General features: G+C 39.9%; 1 protein-coding gene across 4 annotated transcripts in view; it reads left to right on the forward strand.

The window, feature by feature from the left end:
* Positions 1-335: 335 nt before the first annotated feature.
* The window catches only part of LOC116540901 (zinc finger protein 680), a 68,442-nt gene continuing 43,252 nt past the window's right edge, over positions 336-25,525 (forward strand). For all 4 annotated transcript variants that reach the window (XM_032264711.1, XM_032264709.1, XM_032264712.1 and 1 more), the window contains exons 1-3: positions 336-516; positions 19,124-19,250; positions 19,753-19,848. In XM_032264711.1, the coding sequence (XP_032120602.1) occupies positions 514-516; positions 19,124-19,250; positions 19,753-19,848 (226 nt within the window). In that variant the 5' untranslated portion in view covers positions 336-513. The remainder of the gene's footprint in view (positions 517-19,123; positions 19,251-19,752; positions 19,849-25,525) is intronic.

Consider the following 25,525-nt stretch of genomic DNA (forward strand, 5'->3'; position numbering starts at 1 on the left):
CAAAAGAAGAAAAGCCAGAGAGCTCATAAAATCGGAACATTTTAAATAATTGTTATTGCATTATTTTCATATGTGAATAGCCATATAATATATTATTTATAAAAGCACACGACCTTATACACAAGGTTATATGCAAATACCCTCTGGGGTGGAGCTGGCTTAGCTCGGGGAGGAAGTCCTGCCGGAGAAGGCTGCCGCTTGGATTACACTCTTCTTTCTTTCAGCCCGGCAGCTGAGCACACCTTCTGTCACTCAGGGCGTTCGGGGGTGGGGCCCTAAACGTCATCCAATCAGAGATGCTGTTCTGGGAACTGTCCAATCAGGCACGCGGCTGGAGCGGACAGGCTGGCTTCCGGATTTGGCGGGGCCTTTGTCTCCGGCTGCAGCCGGAGCGCCCGCTCTTCTCTTCAGTGCTGCGTCCTCTGCTCCTGGAGGCCCGGCCTCCGTGGCCCGGTTACCCGCAGGTACTGGGAGATGCACAGCTAAGACGCCGGGAACCCCTGAAGCCTAGAAATGGTGAGCCTGCCGGGTCCGACATCCCGGGAGAGGGGGAGGGCCTGGTTGGAACTGGTCGGAAGTGACTGGCGGGACTCGGGCCTCCCCGCAGTCGGCTCCAAAATCCGCGGCCCGAGTTCTCCTCGGCGAGCCCGGCCCTCAGTCCCCTTCGGACATAAGATGGCGGCTGACAGCCGGACCCCGGGCGTCCTGTCTCCTCCCTGCGCAGCGACTCTGCCCTGGCCTGGAGCCCTCTCCGGGCAGCTCTGCACCCGCAGCGCCGCATCTCTCCCCGGCTGTGCGGGGACCACGGGAGGGTCGTCCGGGGAGAATCCTGACGCGGGGTGCGGGGTTCATGAATGGGAAGAGCTTTGGTCCATGGGGTCCCAGTCCCTCCTTTTTTCTATTAAAAATTCATGGAAGTCACTGGAAAAATATTTAAAAATGTAATAGAAGTGTGGTTCAAAAATTACAGAGCACCCGGCTATGATTTGTAGTTTGTGGTCCATGGGAGGGGCTTGAAGGAAAGACTTCAGAGAGGTGTGCGATGAATAAAACCAAATTCAATTAATACGTTAGGTGCAGTTACATAGCTTCTTAATTTGTAAGATCAGGGTGCAGATTTCCTGATTATGTAGTCAGAGGGTGCTTGGCAGCTTACGGTTGGTTAAGCGTGAATTTTATTTCCCCCAGTGTAATAATTTACAAAAAACAGTGTATTCGAGTTAGCTCTTTCTAAAAAGAGAAATCTAGGGACTGGAGCCACCTCAGTCTAATTGCCTGCCACTTAATTATTTTCACACTCCACAGGGGACTAATTTTCCCCTGTGCATTTTTTCACCTGTGTCCCCAAGCAGACTCTCAAGACTGCTCCCCATTCCGCATTCCTCCAGCCTAACTCTGACTTGCAGTAAAATACTAAATTTCCACATTCTGACATTTTCAAATGTCAATTTCTTCTCCCTAATTCGCATTATTAGTTATTTATCCTTTATTGTACATTTTTGATACTGTAATTAATTTTTTGAGAAATCATTGGATGGTGCTTTTTAAAAGATTTGTTTTCTGTTTGTAAGAATTTTCTGTAAGAAAAAAGCAAAGACTAATCCCCAGACACTGCATTCCTGTGCCTCTTTTCCTTTTATATTCCCTAGGCACAGAGATCTTTTTTTTTTTTTTTGGAGACGGAGTCTCGCTGTGTTGCCCAGGCTGTAGGGCAGTGGGACGATCTCAGCTCACTGCAACCTCTGCCTCACGGATTCAAGCAATTATTTGCCTCAGCCTCCCAAGTAGCTGGGATTACAGGTGCCCACCTCCACACCCTACTAACTTTCGTGTTTTTTTTTTTTTTTTTTTTTTGAGTCGGGAGTTTTGCTCTTGTTACCCAGGCTGGAGTGCAATGGCGCAATCTCGGCTCACTGCAACCTCCGCCTCCTGGGTTCAGGCAATTCTCCTGCCTCAGCCTCCTGAGTAGCTGGGATTACAGGCACGCGCCACCATGCCCAGCTAATGTTTTGTATTTTTAGTAGAGACGGGGTTTCACCATGTTGACCAGGATGGTCTCGATCTCTTGACCTCGTGATCCACCCGCCTCGGCCTCCCAAAGTGCTGGGATTACAGGCGTGAGCCACCGCGTCCGGCCACTTTCGTGTTTTTAGTAGAGATGGGGTTTCACAATGTTGGCCAGGCTGGTCTCAAAATCCTGACCTCTTGATACGCCTGCCTCCGCCTCTCAGAGTGCTGGGATTACAGGCGTGAGCCACCCACCCTGTGGCACAGACATCTTATCAGAATTTTTGAGGGTCAGGGTTTCCCTTTGGAAGCTTTATAGGGTGATGTGTCCTCAACCATCCATCAGATTTTTCCTGGTCTTGGCTTTCAGTACTGTCTGGGAATAAACCATGATACCCACCATGGCTATGTCTGCTAGAATGTCTAATGAGTATCAGCTCCTGGGTCATTTTCTTCCATAGGACAGCCTGAGGTACGAAGTGTAGCCTCTCAAGGGAGTAGGTGGATGCCCTGGGCTGAGAGGAATCTCCTGATGTACTCAACCAGTGGAAAGTTGATCCTTTGAGACATTAAGATTGTCTTCACCCAATTAAGCTTCCATTTCTTGGGGACACATTTCTGGTCAATCAGATGCTGGTGTTGAGGGAAAAATACAAATAATTCTGCCCTTTGGATCCTCTAAGGGGTGCAGAAAAATAGGGAAAAATATGATTAAAAAATAGTGAAAGACAAATAGTGAAAAATTTGTAATGGAAATTAAAAGGTAAGAAAATATTTACAAATGATATAAAAGAGGTGAGTTTCAAAAAAATCGATATCTAAGTGTATTCTATTTGTTAGAACTTCTCATTTACTATTTTGTTTTCCAGACTGAGTTTTGTAATGGTCACGGGTGGTTTTTTTATGGCTAGGTAATTTCTTTTCTTTTCTTTTCTTTTCTTTTCTATTTTTTTTTTTTTTTTTTTTGAGACAAAGCCTCACCCTGTTGCCCAGGATGGAGTGCAGTGGCACAATCCTGGCTCACTGCAGCCTCTACCTCCCAGGTTCAAGAGATTCTCCTGCCTCAGCTTCCCGAGTAGCTGAGACTACAGGCATGCACCACCATGTTCAGCCAATTTTGGTATTTTTAGTAGAGACGGGGTTTCACCATGTTGGCCAGGCTGGTCTCAAACTCCTGACTTCGGGTGATCAACCCACCTTGGCCTCCCAAACTGCTAGGATTACAGGCGTGAGCCACCACCCAGCCTTAGCTGGGTAATTTCAAACAGAATTCCTAGCTTTAACTTTTAGAATGCTAGAAAATAGAGGAAATCTCTTTTCCGTTTGGGCTTTAGAAAATAAATACATTTCCGGCCAGGTGCAGTGGCTCAGGCCTGTAATCCTAGCACTTTAGGATACCGATGGGGGCAGGTCAATTCACCTGAGGTCAGGAGTTCGAGGCCAGCCTGGCCAACATGGCGAAACCCTGTCTCTACTAAAAATACTTAAATTAGCCGGGGTGTTGGCGCATGCCTATAATCCCAGCTACTTGGGAGGCTGAGGCAAGGGAATCTCTTGAACCCGGGAGGGTGGGAGTAGGGGAGCAGGCCTAAGCAAAAAAGCAAAACTCTGTCTCAAAAAAAAAGAAAGATAAAAAAGAAAAGAATATATTTCCACAAGAAAATGTGGTAGATAATTGGTGAAGTTACAAAGATTCATAAAAACATTAGTTCCTGTTTTCGAAGGGTAAATTTGTGACCGTGAATATTTCTAGTCTATACCCTGTTATCTTGATTTCTGAGTTTCATGCTAAATTTTATGAGATGAAACTTGGTACCTTCTAGAAGTGTTTCCATGTGACTGTTTACCTCATAATTTTTAATGGAAATAATAAAACAGCACATTTATTGTTTAAAGGAATACTTTTGCTTTTCTTATTGAGATGTAAAATATAAGCATCTTTTAAAAAGTCCTCCCCTTCTATGAACACTGTGTTTGAGTTATTTTGCTGGATTTACTAACTCTTAGTTTCAAAAGCCAAGTAAATAGCTCAGACGTGAAAATTAAAGCTTGAGCCAAGTGGCTCGAAGCTAAGGCTGATAAATTGAGCTTGCGAAAGGAGGCTGTTAAAGGCTCAATTCTTTCTGGAGATCCTCTGCTGTGGATGTCCCAGGCTTCTCACCCCAGCCGTAGAAGAAGCCTTTATTCTGAGAGAAGCTACAGAGCCCTGGCAAGCTGGGGACCCACAGGCAGATGCAGCTAAGGTTAAGATGGAAGGGGATTGGCAGGGTCTTACTGAAGATGAAGTTGTTACTGTTTTGAGGTAGTTTCTAGACCTTGTAAAATAAAACACAGATGTATGTAAAAAAAAATACTTGAATTCCAAAGGAAGAAGCACCAACTATAAATCTTTTTTTTTTTTTTTTTGAGACGGAGTTTCACTCATGTTACCCAGGCTGGAGTGCAATGGCGCGATCTCGGCTCACCGCAACCTCCGCCTCCTGGGTTCAGGCAATTCTCCTGCCTCAGCCTCCTGAGTAGTTGGGATTACAGGCACGCACCACCATGCCCAGCTAATTTTTTGTATTTTTAGTAGAGACGGGGTTTCACCATGTTGACCAGGATGGTCTCGATCTTTTGACCTCGTGATCCACCCACCTCTGCCTCCCAAAGTGCTGGGATTACAGGCTTGAGCCACCGCGCCCGGCCTATAAATCTTTATAAAGATTGCAAAGTTTAGGCAGACAAGGGCTTTCTTTCGTAGGAAGAAGCAAACAAGATGAAAAGAAAGTGGGTGGAGAATGGCAAATTGAGGGTCAAAAAATTAGATTTTAGATTAGCAAATGTTTTACCCTGAAGTCAACACGTTCTTAGGAGGGGCATAAAATGGGGTTCTGTTTTGGCTCAAACTGAAGGAAGCTCAACATTCAGAAGCCTGTGGGAAGGAGAGAAACTTAAGTAAAGTTTGATTTTAAAAGTATTTTATTTTGAAAATTGAAGGCAAATTCAGCTAATTTTTTATAAGGAAAAAAATGTGCGGAGTCTCTTTCCGGCTGTGACAAGTAAGAAAAGAGCACCCACCATCTAAGTCATAATGGGAAGGGGGTTTCTTTCCATAAACTGTTCCTGGAGAACCCAAAGGATGGAGAATTTTGTTAATCACAGCTTTTTACCAGGAGTATCCATGTGCTTCATCTTTCCCCACTTCAATTTTTTGTCATCCTATACCTTTCTTCCATTGACTTTTTGGGTCTTTTGCTTTTCCTGGGTGTATCTTTTATAATAAACTAGTCAACATAACTACAGTGTTTTGTTTAGTTCTGTGAGAAGCTCCATCATATTATATAATTGGAGGGAGTTTATAAGAGTTTCCAATTTCTAAACAGTAGTTAGAAGCATAGATGAGCCTTTGGGGTTTGTGACTGGCATCTGCAGTGAGGACAGTGTTGTGGGGCTCAGCCCTGAATCAGCGTCTGTGCTGATGCTGGGTGGTGTCAGAATTCAAATATTAGACAACTAGTTGGTGTTGGAGAATTGCTTGGTGTTCACCAATCTACAGATTTGGGGCCAGAAGACAGATATCACAGAGGCCTGGCCTGGAATGGAACTCTGGGTGTCTGAACAATGGGAGGCTCTGATCTCCTGTACACAGGCTGTCACACTGCCCATTGTCCTGTGATTCCAGGTCTCCTCCCACTGTGAGAGTGGACTGAAAACTTAGAAGAAATTAGCTCTGATAACAGAGCCTCTTTTTCCACAGCTGCCACCCCAGGATTTCCACTCACTCACAAACATACCCCCTAGAAATTGATGTGTCCACACTCCTCCCAGGGCTAGACACCACCCTCAGGAATTTCCCCACAGCGTTTTTTATCCTAGGCCTGAGCCACCGTGCCTAGCCTAGTTTTTGACTTTTTTTTTTTTTTTTTTTTTGAGTCGGCGTTTTACTCCTGTTACCCAGGCTGGAGTGCAATGGCGCGATCTCGGCTCACCGCAACCTCCGCCTCCTGGGTTCAGGCAATTCTCCTGCCTCAGCCTCCTGAGTAGCTGGGATTACAGGCACGCACCACCATGCCCAGCTAATTTTTTGTATTTTTAGTAGAGACGGGGTTTCACCATGTTGACCAGGATGGTCTCGATCTCTTGACCTCGTGATCCACCTGCCTCGGCCTCCCAAAGTGCTGGGATTACAGGCTTGAGCCACCGCGCCCGGCCAGTTTTTGACTTTTTAATAATAGGCATTCTGATTGGTATCATTATTATTGGTATCAGAATTAGTATCTGATTGGTATCACGAGATAGTATCCCGTGATTTTTCTTTGCATTTCTCTAATGATTAGTTGTGAGCATGTTTTCATATGCTTGTTTCACAAGTATGTCTTCTTTTGAAAAGCATCTATTCATATTTTTTTGCCTACTAAATGAGTTTTTTTTTTTGGTAAATTAAAAAAAATTCCTTATAAATTCTGAATAGTAGATTTTTGTCAGAAGCATAGTTTGCAAATATTTTCTTTTTATTTTGTAGGTTGTTTGTTTACTCTATTGACAGTTTGCTTTGCTGTGAAGAAGCTCTTTAGTTTCTTTAGGTCTCATTTATCGAGTTTTGCTTTTGTTGCAATTGAATCTGGTATCTTCATCATAAAATCTTTGCCAGTTCCTATGTCAATAATATTTTCTTTATCCAATTGACATAGGTATTTTTAAAATTATCTTTCAAAGTTTTATTTACAATTTTATGTTCTACATTTAGGTATTTACTTCTGGAGTTGATTTTTTTCAATATGGTGTAAGGAAGGCATCCAGTTTCAATCTCCTACATAGTGCTACCTAGTTATTCCAGCACCATTTATTAAATAGGGAATTCTTCCTTCATTGCTCTTGTGAGCTTTGTAGAAGATCAGATGGTTGTGAGTGTGTGGCATTATTTCTGGGCTCTCTGTTCTGTTTCATTGTTCTATGAGTCTGTGTTTGCACCAGTATCATGCTGCTTTGGTTACTGTACCTCTGTACAGTTTGAAGTTGGGTAATGTAATGCCGTCTGTTTTTTTCTTTTTGCTTATGATTGCCTTGGATATTCAGGGTTTTTTGTTTGTTTGTTTGTTTCATATACATTTTAAAATCTTTTTTTTTTTTTTTTTTTTTAAGTTCTGTGAAGAATGTTTTTGGTAGTTTGATAGAAATAGCATTAATTGGCTGGGTGTGTTGGCTCACGCCTGTAGTCCCAGCACTTTGGGAGGCTGAGGCAGGCAGAACATGAGGTCAGGAGTTTGAGACCAGCCTGGCCGACATGGTAAAACCCCATCTCTACTGAAAATTCAAAAATAAGCTGGGCATGGTGGCGTACACCTATAGTCCCAGCTACTCAGGGGACTGAGGCAGGAGAATTGCTTGAACCCGGGAGGCAGAGGCTGCAGTGAGCCGAGATTTGGCCACTGCACTCCTGTCTGGGCAACAGAACGAGACTCAGTATCAAAAAAATAAAATAAATAGCATTAAATTAATTCTGTAAATTTCATTTGGCAGTATTTTAATGATGTTGATCTTTTCTATCCGTGAGCATAAAATGGCTGCCCATTGGCTTGTGTGTCATCTCTGACTTCTTTAAGAAGCATTTTATAATTCTTGTCATAGAGCTCTTTCACCACCTTGATGAGCTGTATTCCCAGACATTTTACTATCCTTTTTTTTTTTTTTCTGAGATGGAGTCATGCTCTATCACCTAGACTGGAGTGTAGTGGCATGATCTTGACTCATTGCAACCTCCACCTCCCAGGTTCAAGTTATTGTCCTGCCTCAGCCTCCTGAGTAGCTGGGATTATATGTGTGTGCACCACACCCAGCTAATTTTTGTATTTTTAGTAGAGACCGGGTTTCACTCTGTTGGTCAGGCTGATCTCGAACTACTGACCTCATGATTGGCCTCCCAAAGTGCTGGGATTACAGTCATGAGCCACCGTGCCCAGCTGACATCTTATTATTCTTGTGGTTATTGTGGGGGTTTTTTTTTTTTTTTTTTAATTTGGTCTTTGGCTTGAATGTTGTGGATGTTGAGGGATGCTACTGATTTTTGTACATTTACTTTGTATCGTGACACTTCTGTTTTCTAGTTTGTGATCATAGATTTTCTAGTTCAAGTGCATAGAAGTGTTCATAGTAGACTTAAATAGTTACTTGTATTTCTGTGGGGTCAGTAGTAGTATCTTTTTTTGTTACCTCTAATTGTGTTTATTTGGACCTTCCCTTATTTCTTTATTATTTTAGCTAGTGGTGTGTTTTTCTTATTACTTTTTACAAAGGTTTTAACTCCTGGATTTTTTGGTCTCTTGTTTTTTTTTTTTTTTTTTTTTTTAGACGGGGGTTTACTCATGTTTCCCCGGCTGGAGTGCAATGGCGCCATCTCGGCTCACCGCAACCTCCGCCTCCTGGGTTCAGGCAATTCTCCTGCCTCAGCCTCCTGAGTAGTTGGGATTACAGGCACGCACCACCATGCCCAGCTAATTTTTTGTATTTTTAGTAGAGACAGGGTTTCACCATGTTGACCAGGATGGTCTCGATCTCTTGACCTCGTGATCCACCCGCCTTGGCCTCCCAAAGTGCTGGGATTACAGGCTTGAGCCACCGCGCCCGGCCTGTATTTTTTTCTATCTAAATCTCTTTCAGTTCAGACCTAATTTTGGTTATTTCTTGTCTTCCGCTAGCTTAGGGGTTGGTTTGCTCTTGCTTCTCTCATTCTTTTATTTATGATCTGAGGTGCTTAAATTGAGATCATTCTGACTTTTTGATGTGACCATTTAGTGCTATAACACTGCCTTAGCTATGTTGCAGAGATTCTGGTATATTGTATCTTTGTTCTCATTTTTTGCAATGAATTTGACTTCTGCTTTAATTTCATTATTTACTTAAAAGTCATTCAGGCTTAGGTGATTTAATGCCCATGCACTTGTATCATTTCAAGTGTTTTTTGTTTGTTTGTGGTTTGTTTTTTTGCATTGAATTTATTTTTATCAAGCTGTGGTCTATGTGTGTGGTTGGTGTAATTTTGGAATTGCTGAGGATTGTTTTATTTCTGATTGTGTGGTCAATTTTAGAGTATGTGACACATGGTAATGAGAATAATGTATATTATGTTGCTTTTTTTTTTCTTTCTATGGCTTTGAGCAAAATATTTTGTTGCTTTTAGATTAAGAGTTCTATAAGGCCGGGCGCGGTGGCTCAAGCCTGTAATCCCAGCACTTTGGGAGGCCGAGGCAGGTGGATCACGAGGTCAAGAGATCGAGACCATCCTGGTCAACATGGTGAAACACCGTCAATACTAAAAAATACAAAAACATTAGCTGGGCATGGTGGCGTGTGCCTGTAATCCCAGCTACTCAGGAGGTTGAGGCAGGAGAATTGCCTGAACCCAGGAGGCGGAGGCTGCGGTGAGCCGAGATTGCGCCATTGCACTCCAACCTGGGTAACAAGAGTGAAACAAAAAAAAAGTTCTATAAGACTGTTTGGCCAAGTGTTGAGTTTAGGTCCTGAGATCTTTGCAAATTTTCTGCCCTAATAATCTAACAGTGTCTGTGGGATGTTGTAGTCTCCCACTATTATTGTGTCAGAAACTAAGTTAAGACTCTTCATAGGCCTCTGAGAACTTGCTTTATTCATGTGCATCCATAGATTTTTTTTTTTAATAGTATCTTCCTGTATTCTGCTTTTCCTCCCTGTAAACATTCTTTCAAGTGCACACAGTGTGCCCAAGGCTACTCCTTAGATGGCCTCAATCCAGTATCTGCTGAAATTCAGATGTTCAAGGATTCAAGAGTATGTCTAAAGGCCTGGCTGTTGTAGGAGAAAATAAAAATAAAAGGCTTTATTCTCCTACCTGAACATAAGAGAGGCTGTTATCCTCATCTCTCTTTTCTTAAAGCATTTGGATTATATGTATATTTTTTCTCTGCTTTATTGAAATATATGTAAATCATATTACCCTAGATGTAGCTAAATAAATGGTTCAATATATAACTGAACAGTCAAGTTGTAGTTGGACCTTGGTTTCTGTTTATTACTTCAGAACAATTAGCATTGTTATGTGCAGTATTTGTATACAACCTACATTCACATACACACACACACATTTTTTTTTTTTTTTTTTTTTTTGAGATGAAGTGCTATGTTGTCGCCCAGGCTGGAGTGCTGTTGTAGGATCTCAGCTCATTGCAACTCCGCCTCCCAGGTTCAAGCAATGCTCCTACCTCAGCCTCCCAAGTAGCTGGGACTATAGGCGCTGGATAATTTTTGTGTTTTTAGTAGAGACAGGGTTTTGCCATGTGGGCTAGGCTGGTCTCGAACTGCAGACCTCAGGTGATCTATCCTCCTCAGCCTCCCAAGGTGTTGGGATTCCTGGCATGAGCCACCATGCCCGGCCAACATTCATATAAATTAGAAAGTATTTTCTACAATAATATAAGACCACAATATTTGCTTTGAATGAATCCCTTAGTCATTTTAATATGGTTATTCCTACTTTTAAAATATGAAGTGTTTTAACTGAATTATGGTTAAAACATTTTCAAATTCTACATACATTATGACCAGTACATTAGAATTATTTATATTTAGATACTTGTCTCTAATCTCCAAGTAAAATTCATTACCAGATTGTTACAGTAGATATTAGTTTTACATTCATATTACTTTATCCAGTAGGGATAACTATAAGTAAGCATGATTTAAATATCTTTCATTTCAGTAAGTTAGAATGCTGCTATAAAAGGACAAATAAACACAAGTGATGTAGCCACCAAAAAAATATAATAGCTCTCCTCTTAGCTGTGTTGCACGCTCAGATATATTCCACTATGTAAACAAAATCAGATTCTAAATTTTTATCAAAAAGTGCTGGTGGTGACTGGGCACAATGGCTCATGCCTATAATCACAGCCCTTTGAGAAGCCGAGGTGGGTGGATCACTTGAGATCAGGAGTTCCAGACCAGAATGGCCAAAATAGGGAAACCCCATCTCTACTAAAAATAAAAATTAGCCAGGTATGGTGGCAGGTGCCTGTAATTCCACCTACTCTAGAGGCTGAGGCAGGAGAATTGCTTTAAAACCTTTTAAGGAAGGTGGAGGTTGCAGTGAGCTGAGATCATGCTACTGCACTCTCCAGACTGACAGAACAAGACTCCATCTCAGAAAAGAAAAGTGCTGGTGCATATAGTCAGATATATTCCAATGGAGATCCCCCATTCAGTGGCTAAAAGAGAAGAGAGCAGCAGAGATAAAGGAACCTTATAAATTCTGCTGAGAATATGCTCCCTTCTTCATAATGGTCATATTTCCCATGGTGACAGTAGCTGTGTATTTTGGGTATTTAGAGATTTTTTTTTTTTTTTTTTTTTTGATACGGAGTCTCACTCTGTTGCCCAGGAGTGCTGTGGTGTGATCTCGGCTCACTGCAACCTCCGTCTCCCAAGTTCAAGCGACTCCCCTGACTCAGTCTCCCGAGTAGCTGGGACTACAGGCGTGTGCCATCACGCCCAGCTAATTTTTGTATTTTTACTAGAGATGGGGTTTCACAATCTTGGCCAGGCTGGTCTTGAACTCCTGACTTGATGATCTACCCGCCTCGGCCTCCAAAAGTGCTAAGATTACAGCAGGCGTGAGCCCAGGCTGGAGTGCAGTGGCATGATCTTGGCTCCCTGCAACTTCCACTTATTGGGTTCAAATGATTCTCCTGCCTCAGCCTCCCAAGTAGCTGGGATTACAGCCGTATGCCATTATACCCAGCTAATTTTTGTATTTTTAGTAGAGACGGGGTTTCACCATGTTGGTCAGGGTGGTCTCGAACTCCTGAGCTCATGATCCGCCCGCCTTGTCCTCCTAAAGTGCTGGGATTACCGGCATGAGCCACTGTGCCTGGGCCTGAGAGAAATATTTTACAGGGAAGTATTTTCTGGCTGACTTCATCAATCTTATGTCTAATCTGAGTTTTTTCTCAAGATACATTTAGCGTATTTTTTCTCTCAGTATAATCTGGGTGAGACTGAGAGCTGTTTTTCTCTCCAGTGCTTGGAGTGTCTGTTTCAGAAGCCATTTTAGCATTTTACAGTGTCTGTGAATGAGGTAGGTTGTCACAGTGAGGACTCTTGGAGCTGTCTCTATCCAGACTCATGGTGGAAATCCAGCAGAACGTTTTCCATGTCACCATTATAAATAGAAACTGCGCCTGAAACATTGTTCCCTTTCCCATTATTGTGAAGGTGCAGTCCTACCCAGGAGGCCTGCAGACTCTCCTGCAGCTCTGGAGTGCTGCTGTGGCAATTGGGGTTCATGTGAGATGTGACCAGCCAGCTGTTAACCCTGTATTTATGGCTGTACCTCAGTGGCAGAGGGTAGAGGTCAAGAGAGGACTCCAGTCAGCAGGAGAGGGCAAGCAGAAGTGCTACAGCCGAGTCCTCAGGGAGTAGAGAGCTATTGCTTCAAAATGTAAATAGCCAAAATGATAGTGCCCTATTCAAATGTTTCTGTGGGAGAGTGAGAGCCTACCTTCAGCAGGCACCTGGTTTTATGTTGTAAAACTACTCTCTGTCCTGAAGATCTTAAAAGTTTATTTTGTAATTATATATAACAAATTAGCATATACGGATGGCCTCCCCAATCACCCGGTGAATTTAGGGTGAACTATGCATGACATGGGGCTGTAAACTTTTCTCCCTGTGGGCTAGTTACGGTGACCATCTTTCTGTTTTTGCAATTTGCTGCAAAGCAGATTGGCCTTGATGCATGTCACATTCTGGTTTAATTGTGTAATAAAACAGTTTTATTTCTGTTCTATCATTGTGGAGTTCCGCTAGGGCTGGAGAAATTTTGCCTTTTAATTATATTTCCCAAGAACTATTTAGAATTACCAGACATGACATAAACATATAAGTTACCAACCAACCTTTAATCTAGATGGAACTTTCTTTCTCAGGCTTCAGTCAACTCACAATTGTGCTGCAAAATGCATGCTTTCTTCTAAATATGAAGGTAGAATTGTGTCTCTATCTGTTTGATATCTGTAGTCCTGTACAGTCACTTTTAAAGAGGTTAGACCAAATTTCACAGGCAGCAATTAACCATTTTATCTCTTTTAGTGACTCTTGTACCTTCAGACCTGAAACTGATTCAGAGACCTTGAGGCTCACAAACTTAGAGTAACATGTATGCATTGAATAGAAATGAGAATGTCTGCCTTCTCTTTTGTCTTGCTAAAATGCCCATAAATCTGCCTTTAACACCTACTACTCCCTTTACTCAGGACCTAAATCTGCGGCCCCAGATTCTGAATCTAGGCCTTGAGATTCTGGAAAAAAAATAAAACATTTCTTCTGAGAAGTGTAAGTTCATTTAGTTGTAGGACTCAAAGAGACATTAAAATGAGATCACAGTTATGTCTTTCTTGCTTCTTTTAGCTATTGATTTATCTCTTAAAACTGCTTGCTGTTGCCACAAGTAGCTATAAATTAAACTAATAATTTCACACCGGACACTACAACCCACACCGTACAGCTTAACAATGTATAGCCAATTAGTAATCAGTTTTTTTTTTTTTTTTTTTTTTTGAGAGGGAGTCTAACTCTGTTGCCCAGACTGGAGTGCAATGGTGCGATCTCAACTCACTGCAACCCCTGCCTCCCGGGTTCAAGTGATTGTCCTGCCTCAGTTTCCCAAGTAGCTGGGATTACAGGTGCCTGCCACCACACCCAGCTGATTTTTGTATTTTTTAAGTAGTGATGGGGTTTCACCATGCTGGCCAGGCTGGTCTCAAACGCCAGACTTCAGATGATCTGCCTGCTTCGGCCTCCCAAAGTGCTGGGATTACAGGCATGAGCCACCGTGCCTGGCACATCTTTTTTTTTTTTTTTTTTTTTTTGGTAGGCATATCATTTAGAATGTGCTAGAGTAGCCTCTATGAGGGAATCTCTCCTTTGGTTTTACCCTACTTGCTGTGACACCCAAGAATACAGAGCTAGTTTGATCCCACCTAGAATCTGCAGGTAAGGTCTAGCCTCTGCCTGAGATTTACAAGACAGGGCCAGACTTTGGATTGAGAATGTATGGAAAACCAACAGGAGGCATTTTCTGCATTGTGAGATGTCAACATAGACATCTTAAAGTTCCCTTTTGAGATTGTGGCTTCTTGAGCTTTTCAGATCTTGTTCAGTGACCTACAGTTATGTGAGAGACACCAGGTGTACATAGAAGCTCATGGGAGAATCCATAAGTGTAAACAAGCATCTTAGGAGTGAGAGATCAAGTCCACAGAGTATCCAAATCTATGACCACAGCTATACCTGTAACATGTGATACTGGAGTAGAGTATTCTTGTCTTCCTCTTAACCCAAGAACTAACTCATCAGGACAAGATGATCCAAATTCTGGAGCTCCACCAGGGCAGTTTCATTTTTTACATAGGATCATGCTGAGTCATCAGCCCAGGGTTACTGGGAACCCTCTCACCATCATCGAGGCATCTTTGAGACATTTGAGGTTGTCCAGAGCAGAACGATGTCAGGCTCACAAGAGTGGTTAATTCTGCTTCTGTCTCAGTATAAGAGAAATGAGTCATTTTGCATTTATTCCTCCCCTCACATGAGAGACGTCTTTGGTTTGTACCCAGACGAGAGTTCAAGTTTCCTGGTACTTGGGTGAAAAAAAAGGAAAGGGTCTGGGGACTCAAATAGATAAACTAATTGCTTCTATTTTATATGGCCATGAGAAAAGAGTTGGAGCAGTCAGGGTTCCTACCACGCAGGAACTGTTAGTCTAGACTGGCAATTGGATAAATGAAGCATGATATGGTTGGTACAGTGTATAGATGTGTGCAAAAGTACTCGGCCTTTATTTTGGCCACTTTATATTGTGACTTTTGATACCATCACCTGAAGGGATATTTATGAACAGAAGAGTTGTTATTATTTGTATTCTTTTTTACCCTCCTATTGTTGTATTGGACCGAGCGTAAAAAGTTACCACAAGACAAAAGTATGCCAGATTGCAGGGTCATTTATTATGCCGGCGACCACAGAGGACTCACGTCTCTCCAACCTGTGGTGGCAAAAGGAGGGTGCCACGATTTTTTATACCCGAAAAACCACCTTGGGAGTGGGGGTGAGGGGCGGGGATGGGGATGAAAAGGTTTCGGACATTTCAAGGGCTAGTGGATTCTGTAAATTACCTCCTGGGCAGAGATGAGGGTGGGGGTCTCCGGACATTCCAAGGGCCAGGGGACTTTTGTCATTCCGTTTGTTACTTAAGTGGTTTACAGAAGTCAAGATAAACATTTGTTTACACATTATCTGGTTAAGGTGGAAATCACAGACCTTAGTTACTTATTACAAGTCACAGGAGCCAGGATGGAACTAGCTTGGGCTGCTTAGTCTGGCAATTGCTGGTAAGCAAAGGCTAGCAATTCTGGCAGTTACTGATAAGAAAAGGTAAGCAGCTTTACATAGTGGCTAGTTTGCAAAGCAAACTAGCAGTTTTATTTACAGTAGCCAAGGCTAGCAGTTATTGTGAGGAGAATGGGGCAGCCATTTCAACTTATCTAAAAACAGTTTTGCATTTTATAAAATAGTTTTGCTCTGGTTCTGGCTCTAGGCCAGCACAATATCACACTATTAATACATATTTATCTGCGATAACATTACCTAGAGAACCTTAAGGAATGTATTTAAATTGCTTATTAGTATATGTTAGAAAATTGACATGGCAGTGACTAAAAAAAATTAGCTACACAAATTCTGTGATTTAAGTTTCTCTTAGGTAAACCTAAAAAAATCAGAACTGGAAATACCCTAGTGGCGTAGAGAGCAGAATTCTACATAGGGTTCACTCCCTGCCCCAGTTCTGTTAAGAGTCCCCCTTTTTGGAGGCCTTATTTAGGTCTGACGCCAGTGTGGATCTTGCCTCACCGAACTGATGATACTGATTAGAAGAAATTAGTTTTGGCTGGTGAGTTCTGCAGCCTTTCTAGAGCTGGTGCCCCTAATTCCCTGAAACTCAGAAGCAGATAAACGGGAAAAATTAAGTATTTATTTTAGGGCCTTAGCTTTTAATTTTTTAATTAAAACCAGTACTTGCTGAGACATTCCATGTAGCCACTTGTTTTCTGTTACTGCAGATTCAGTAGTTGCTCCATAAGTCACAAAAAAGTAAATATAAACACAATAAAACTTTTTCTGAACTACATTAAACTTCTGTATCCCTCTGATCTGTCTATATTTAGCTTTTGTTTTATACATTAAAAAAATAATAAATGACAGAGAAACAGAAGAGTAAAAATCCTGGGCTCTTTATCCTGAGACTTATTGAACACCTTGTACCAACTCCAGGGTGTTATCAGGATTAAATCAAATAATGTATTTTTCCCAGCACAACGCTCTGTAACGCTTGAGGATGTAGCACCTGCTTAATCAACGTTACACTAGTGCATGTGTACATGTCGTTTTTCAAATGCAGACTTATTCAAACATTACTATCTTCTGTTTTTTCTCTAAACTTTAAAGGACCAGCAAAGAATATGATACTTGAGGATGGAGATTGGTTGTGTTTGTGTTGTGACAGGAGAGCTGAGTTTAAGGGATTCTGTGCTGTGCCAGCTTTCTCCAGCTAATGCTAATGGCCCAGGAAGAGCAACATCAGCATTGACAGGGGACTGATTTAAAACACCCATTCATGAACCCTTTTCAAACTTGCAGAGTGACATTACATAGAGTGGGACCAAAATTATCAAGTGATTTATAAGGTCATTAAAGCTTGAGAGGCAATGCTTAGCTAAATGGTTATCAGCCCAGCCCTAATTAGGATTACGTGGCCAAGAACTCTTACTTGTGCTCTTTCCACAGGTTCTGTTAATTGTTCTTGGTGGCAGCATCATATTGTGCTAAGTAAGGGCCTCATGTGACTCTAAAATGAGGACAGAATCAAGTACGAGGGGTTCAAGATACGTTCATAAGAGTTAAGTTCTTACCTTTGCATTGAAGGTTGGTCAAAGGGCCTATTTTGTTCAGGTTTAGTTGAGACAGGTCAATGTGGTTCATATTGCTATTATTGTAGAAAAAATTACTGGTGTCTGTGCCAGGGGAGGGCACCTGAGGACAAGAAAGGAGAAACTTAATTTTTTTTTTTTTTTTGACATGGGTTTTGCTCTTATTGCCAATTAACAATTAACAGGCTGAAGTGCAATGGTGCAATCTCGGTTCACTGCAACCTCTGCCTCCCATGTTCAAGCGATTCTCCTGCCTCAGCCCCCTGAGTAGCTGGGATTACAGGCATGCACCACCACACTGGCTAATTCTGTATTTCTTTTAGTAGAGACTGTGTTTCTCTATGTTGGTCAGGCTGGTCTTGAACTCCCGACCTCAGGTGATCTACCTGCCTTGGCCTCCCAAAGTGCTGGGATTACAGGTGTGAGTCACTGTGCCTGGTGAAAATTATATTTTTATCTTCATGGAGCATCTCATTGTTCCTGAATCTCTTGTAAAAGGGACAGAAGTGGGTGGACTTTTCTGCAGGTCTTGGTTTTCTGCCTGTGGGTGTGGTATTACCAGGTAAATGGGGTGCTGACACCTTCAGAGGCATATTCTCAAGATGCAAGTGTAATTTGTCCAGAGAATCTCATCTGAGAAGGAATTCCAAAAAAGGAAGAGAAAGAGGAAGAATTGGCTCTTTTTTTCACTTAAACCTGTCTCAGATCAAGAGCTGTGTCCACTCCTCCTCCTGGAATGCCATGCGTTTAGTACTTGCAAACTTCTCTACTCGATCTTTTCCTCCCTAGTGAGTTAGTTTCAATTACTTTAAAAATTCATTATAATAGTTAAGGGTCTCTGAAAAATATTTTTCCTATATACCAGAGCTTTGTTTACATTTTCTACATCATGGATTCTTATATGCCATGCAAAATTCTCATTATGAATTTATAATCTGCAGTATTATAAAAATATTTTCTTGGTACTGTTTAATTATGGAACGTGTGGATAGTCAAGATTTCTATTGGGGAAATTCGGAGGTCCTTAGTAAAGAAGGAGAATATATAATGTTGAGGATTTATCTGTGTTCTCCATTAGCTCTGTGCAGAAAGAGATTAAGAAAATGCTTATTTAAACAGAATTGCATTTATCACCCAGAAAGTTCTGAAAAATTTTTTTAGGAGATTCCTGCTCTCTAGGGTGCTGAAGGACTACTTAAAATCACTATTTAATAGTACAGTAAATAGGAGATGTCTGTATTTTGAACTTTGCATAAAATTGATGTTTCTTTATGGTTAAATTGAGATTATATTTTACTTTTGGGGAGCAGTACTCCAGCAATGATGCCGTGATCTTTTGTGTGCATCAGCACATCATAAAAATTTGTTCCTAGTGCAGTTGATGTTAATGACTGACTTGGTTAAAGAGCTCTCTGACAGGTTTTTTTCCTATAGAGTTAATCACTTTTCTCTTTATTAGTAAGTATCTTTATGCAGCTGATGTGCATAAACCATCACATTTAATTTGGCAGCTGCCTTTTTTCCTTAGGTTATATTTGCATATATGTCTTTGGAAAATGAAGGCTCTCATCTTTGTTTACAGCCAGAAAAACTGGGAAAAACACAGGCTCTTTTACTTACTGGATGTTTGACAAAATATTCTTGGGCCAAAAGCATTGGCATTACTGGTGAGCTTGTTAGAAATTCAGAAATTCAAACTTTCAGATCTTCTAAAAAACATTCAGCATAATAAGATCCCCAGTTTACTGTACACATTAAAATTTGAGAGGTACCTTCTAACTCAGCACATTTTTTCCATCTTAAAAATATACACAACTCATTCTGCATAATGTAAATATAGCGCTCAAAAATTTACGTGTTTGTATTCATGTTCTTTTATACTTTATCATTCAAAAAAGTATCATATATACACTGCTGTTATGGATCTTATGCTGTTCTTTGATCTGAGTCAAAGAATACAGTAGAGAAATTTCCATGTTGAAATTCATTTTATTGGATCATTTCAGTCACTCCTGTAAGTCAGAATCAGTTTTCTATACTGTTTTACTTTATCTTGAGCCAAAATAAAAATTCTGCCCATGGTTATTTAGTAAATATGTATGTGTGTGTATTTTTTTCAGGGACCACTGACATTTAGGGATGTGGCCATAGAATTCTCTCTAGAGGAATGGCAATGCCTGGACACTGCACAACGGAATTTATATAGGAAAGTGATGTTTGAGAACTACAGAAATCTGGCCTTCCTGGGTGAGGATAACTTCAACACAGAATTCCTAATATGCCCTAAACGTTTTATTTCTCTTTTTTTGTATAACTTGTGGTAGTTTATGCTTTCTATAAGTGAGTGTCAGATCCCTGTTTTCAAGAAATTTTTTGATATTTGTCCATGTAGAAAAAACTTTCTTTGGTACGTTTCATCTTGACCTGAACTTTCCACATTCCTGAGCTGATCGGTATCCTTCACTCTAGCTTAGTGATAATTACAGAAATTTGGTGGCATAAAATGTTGTTGCCCACACCTTAAAATTTAATTGCCACCACCAATTTTTTATTCAATAGTGCTGGATAGTGAAATTAAAGACTTACAAAATTTAAAGTATTTTCTAAATATTTAGAAATTTGTTATAAATTAGTAATTTGGGATTAATTTCCTAGAATATGCTATGACATCCTCTTTACTGAGCACATTAGTAGGGTAGTAATTGGAGAATATGAGCAAGATTTATGTTATTTATTTTTAATAAAACAGGTATTGCTGTCTCTAAGCCTCACCTGATAACCTGTTTGGAGCAAGGAAAAGAGCCCTGGAATAGGAAAAGACAGGAGATGGTAGCCGAACCCCCAGGTAGGTGAAAGTGAATACAACAGATGGCACAGATGAGAGGTCCAGAGTTCAAAGAGAAAGCCAGTTCTTGACATGGGGTTTGGGAAGCTATGTTCTAGAGGAAGTAGTTTCTGGGAAGCTCAGTTTTTGTTATTGTTGTTGTTGTTTTTCTTGCTCTCAGGTAGGGGCATCTTCTTTCTTGTGCTCTTAAATTCTCTAAAAATTCTACTTTCCCATCAGTGATCTTCCTTCAAGTTTACGATGAGAGCGAAAGCCCTCTTCATGGCATATAAGATACTGCACAATCTGATTTTCCATTGTTCTGGGGACACATGAATATCTGCATAATTTTGAGAAACTCTATGATAAACTATTTTTTAGGTTATCTTTCTAGATCATGTCTGAAATATGTGTGATTAGTAGTTTCTGTTCCATTTTTTGGTTAACTTTTCTGCACATTCCATCTTGTTTTTATTATTATAGCTTTGAAATATAGTTTGAAATTATAAAGTATGATGTCCCTCTGCTTTGTTCTTTTTCCTCAAGATTGCTTTGGCTAGTCAAAGTTTGTTGTAGTTTTTTTTTTTTTTTTTTTCTTTTGAGACGGAGTTTCGCTCTTGTTACCCAGGCTGGAGTGCAATGGCGCGATCTCGGCTCACCGCAACCTCCGTCTCCTGGGTTCAGGCAATTCTCCTGCCCCAGCCTCCTGAGTCGCTGGGATTACAGGCACACGCCACCATGCCCAGCTAATTTTTTGTATTTTTAGTAGAGACGGGGTTTCACCATGTTGACCAGGATGGTCTCGATCTCTTGACCTCGTGATCCACCCGCCTCGGCCTCCCAAAGTGCTGGGATTACAGGCTTGAGCCACCGCGCCCGGCTTGTTGTAGTTTTATGTAAATTTTAGGATTTTATTTTTCATTGTTGTAAAAAAAATGCCACTGGAATTTTGATAGGGAGTTCATTGAATCCACAGATTATTTTGGATAATATGGCACTTTAACAGTATTTATTCTTTCAATCTATAGATAAAATATTTTTAAATTTATTTGTGTGGGTCAGGCACAGTGGCTCATACCTGGAATCCCAGCACTTTGGGAGTCCAAGGCAGGGAGATCACTTGAGGTCAAGAGTTTGAGACGAGCCTGGCCATCATGGTGAAATCCCACCATCTGTACTAAAAATACAAAAATTAGCTGGGCATGGTGGCAGATGCCTGTAATCCCAGCTACTCAAAAGGCTGAGGCAGGAGAATTGCTTTAACCCAGGAGGTGGAGGCTGCAGTGAGCCGAGATTACACCACTGCACTCCAGCCTGTGTGACAGAGACTCTGTCTCAAAAAAAAAAAAAAATTATTTGTATCTTTTCCATTTTATTTTATTAATATATTTGTATTATAAAGATTTTTTTTTAACCTCCTTTAAATTTGTTCTCAGAAATTTGTTATTTTAATGCTATTGTAAATAAGATTGTTTTCTCTATCAGTTTGCCTTAAGTGTATGGAATCGTAACTTGTACGTTAACTTTATATTTTGCTAATTTATTTTTTATATATAACAGCATATGATCTACAAGCAGCAAGTTTTTACTCATTTGTCTTCAATTTCAATGAGTTTAAAAATTTTTTTTGACTAATTCTTCTGCCACATATTTCCAGTTCTATATTAAAATGAAAGCATTTACAGTGGGTACAGTATAGTTTTGCATTGGTTTCTGAATTTGAAGAAGCAGACACCTCTTTAAGTTTTTATAAACTGGTTTCAGGGGTTAAAGATTTTTGTTGTTGTTGTTGGGTTCTCAGGGTGATGCAATACCTGCTGGGTTTGTAGAGGAGAGAGGTGTAGCTTGCTCACAAGGATGCTGGGTCTGCACTAGGGCTCACCTTTATTTGACTTATTAACAGGGGCTTGGGTAGTTGTAATTTCCATTATATTTTGGAACAGACTGAATGTTTTTCTTGATGTTGCTCTGTAGGGCAGACAGTAGGGCAGGATTTTGTAATTGGGTCTACATATGGTAGGCTTTGTATCAGAATGTGGATGAGTATGGCTTTCACTGAATACCAGACAGAATTTTTTCAGGTCACTGTGTGGGTTCCTGTGTAGGCAGAACTGGCCATGAACTATGACTCAAAGAGTTCTATGAGTCATTGAACTGCTTCAGAAACCACAGTGAAGAATGAGGTCTGCAGGCCTATGTGGCTATAAGTGTGTATCTTGTTCCAGGCCTCTGGAAGGGCACGATCTCACCTAGACTGTGGCTGGGAGGAGTTTGGGATGATTACAGAGTAAGTTCAGAATTCTCAGTGGGACCAAATTCAGTGGGACATTTCCTGGATCTGTAGCCTAGAACAGGGGTCCTATATTTTTCCACCTGAATGAGGGCCTGCCTTCTGAAAGGAACACTCCTCAATCTTAGACTTTAGCAGAGTCTCACAACACCCTCTCTGGACCTCAAAGCTCTCTTAAAGGCACTTATTTTTGAGATGGGTTTTGGCTTCATAACCCAGGCTAGTCTTGAATCCCCAACCTTGAATGCACCATGTGTCTGTCATTACAGGTGTGAGCCATGCTGCCTGGCTCTTTCATAAAGACATTTTTGTCAGGGATGGCTGATAAATTTTCTTGCTGTGGGATGGTAAGCAAATAGGGCACCTTTTATTTTTCCACCTTACTGTTGTCACTCTCCCTATACATTTTTACTTTCTATTTTCTATTTCAAATTTTACTTTCTATTTCAATTTTTCAAACTTTTTAGATTTGAAGATTTAGGACATATGCATAATTTACATGTTATGGTTGATGTTATTTATAAATTAAAGTTTACAAAAAAGAATTATAGGATTTTTATCCACTTTCTTAAGCATATACCTGAATAATAACATAACTAATTTCTAAATATTTGCCTTTATATGAGGTGCTAACCATATTCTACAAAATATAATTTTTAAGTTTAGCAATGTAAGGCTATTGTTTTGCTTCTAAAGTTGGATGACAGCAGTTTATATTGTGTAAGAATAGCATATATTTAAAACATTTAAAAATTACTAGTTTCTTATAAACTTTTATTATAAATTTCGTTAGAATTTTTTAATTATACTTTTTTCTGAAATTTTATTGCTATACAGTGCATGCCAATGATTTGAAATACCTGCTTTCTGTGAGTACACAGTCACAGTCAAATATGTAATTATTTAGACAAATTCTTTTTTAATGGTACATGAATATTGCAAACCAGATTTTGTGAGTAAACATTTCTCTAGTTACTGTTTTGCAGTTTCATATTAGTGCTTTATTTAGTGTAGGTTTTTAAACATCAGTTTATTTTGACTTCTTGTTTTACTTACATATTATAATTTTAGACATTTTATAATTCTCTACACTTTAAGTCAACATGGGGTTTAATTAAAAGATTAATCAGCCGTGTGTCTATCACAATCATGTTATATATGTATGTGTGCTTTTATCTACAAATATGACCCCAGTTTTGGTTATGCCTTATTTTGTATATATTCTTTCTTAGCTGATTTTCAGTGATTGTCTTATATCTAAGTGAGTAGTCATGGAAATCGTCTTTTCACCATGTCTTTAATAATGAATATATATTTTCTTTGCATGAGAGAAGCACTTTTGTGATTTGAAGATAATTTTTGAAAAGATATGTAATTCTGCATTTTTTTAGTTTTTCTTTTAAAAAAGTTGTGAAAACATAACATAAAATTTACCATCTTAAATTCATGGAAGTGGACATTTTAGGACCAGGCATGGTGATGGTTGACATCTGTAGTCCAAGGATTTTGAGAGGCCAAGACAGGAAGATTACTTGAGCTCAAAATTTGGAGACCAGCTTGGGCAACATATGAAGACCCAATCTCTAAAAATAAATAAATAAATACATAGATACATACATAAAATTTTTAAGCCAGGCATGGTAGTGTGCACTTGTGATCCCAGCTACTTGGGTGATTGATGGGGAGGATTACTTGAGCCTAGTTGTTTGAGCCTGCAGTGAGCCATAATTTTGCCACTGTACTCCAGCTTGGGTGACACAGTGATATCCTGTTTTAAAAGTTGTGCATTTCAGGCATGTTAAGTACATTCACACTGTTAACGCAAAATACTTCTAAAAGGTTTACATCTTGTAAAACTAAAACCTCATACCCATTAAGTAATAACTGCACCTTTTACCCTCTCTTCAGCCCTTGAGAAATACCCTTCCACTTTCTGTTTTTATGAGTGTGACTACTTAAGATATCTCAAATAAGTGGAATCATACAGTATCCATCATTTTGTTACTGGCTTATCTTAGGTAACATAATACTCTAAACATTTATCTTAAAATGTGACAATATTTTCTTTTTTAAGGCTTAATATTTTATTGTATGTATATGTTACCTTTTAATGATATATTTATAAATCAAGGAACACCTGGATTGCTTCAGCATTTTGGTTTTTGTGAATACTGGTACAATAAACATAAATGTTCAAATATGTTTCCAGGTCCTGCATTGTATAGTTTGGACATAGATCTATAAGTGGGATTGCTGTATTTAATAATAATTCAATTTTTAGGTATTTGAGGGAACATTATAACATTTGTAAATAATGGTTGCATTCTTATTTTGCACCAACAATTAACATGGGTTTTATTTTCATTGCATCATCAATCGATTTGGTGTTTTCTAGAAAACTGATAGTGGCTGTAATAATGGGTGTGAGAGGACTCTGTTTGCATTGTGATTTTCATGCATTTGTCTACAAATTTGTATTTTTGTGCATCCTTTCAAATGCTTTTTTGCATTTATATCATTTTGACAAAAATTCTAAGTTAAGTTATACAACTTTATAATTCAGTTTTAATAGTTGTTTAACTCCTATCACATGTAATTTACAGATATTTTCACCAATTTCCTAGGAGGCATCATCACTCTTTTGAATGTTTTGTTTGATGTGCAGAAATGTTGAAGTATAGTGTAGTTCAGTTATTCTGTTCTTCTCTTTGTTGCTCATGCGTTTAATGCCCTATTTAAGAAAATGGTGGCCGGGCGCGGTGGCTCAAGCCTGTAATCCCAGCACTTTGGGAGGCCGAGGCGGGTGGATCACGAGGTCAAGAGATCGAGACCATCCTGGTCAACATGGTGAAACCCCGTCTCTACTAAAACTACAAAACATTAGCTGGGCATGGTGGCGCGTGCCTGTAATCCCAGCTACTCAGGAGGCTGAGGCAGGAGAATTGCTTGAACCCAGGAGGCGGAGGTTGCGGTGAGCCGAGATCGCGCCATTGCACTCCAGCCTGGGTAACAAGAGCGAAACTCCGTCTCCAAAAAAAAAAAAAAAAAAGAAAATGGTGCCAATACCAATGTCATGTTTTTTTCCTATATTTTTTCTAAGAGATTGTTAGTTACTTTTAAATTTCTAAATATTTTATTTCAAATATTCTTTGTATATATTTCAAGGAAAGAATTCAGCTTTATTAGTGTAAATAACCTGTTTTCAACATTATTTTTTGAAAGATTATCTTTACTGTGTGTTGGTGGCGACTTAACTGAAAGATCATTTGATCATACACAAAAGTGCTCTTTTCTGCATTCTGTGTTCTGTTTTTTTATCTGTTTATATGTCTTTGTCTCAGTATCACATTGTTTTTGCTATTGTAGCTTTTAATATGTTTTTCAATCAGGAAGTATAATGCTTTTTTT

This window comes from Sapajus apella, unplaced genomic scaffold, assembly GCF_009761245.1.
Source record: "Sapajus apella isolate SASKATOON/1434 unplaced genomic scaffold, GSC_monkey_1.0 scaffold146, whole genome shotgun sequence".
In the NCBI taxonomy this organism is placed as follows: Eukaryota; Metazoa; Chordata; class Mammalia; order Primates; family Cebidae; genus Sapajus; species Sapajus apella.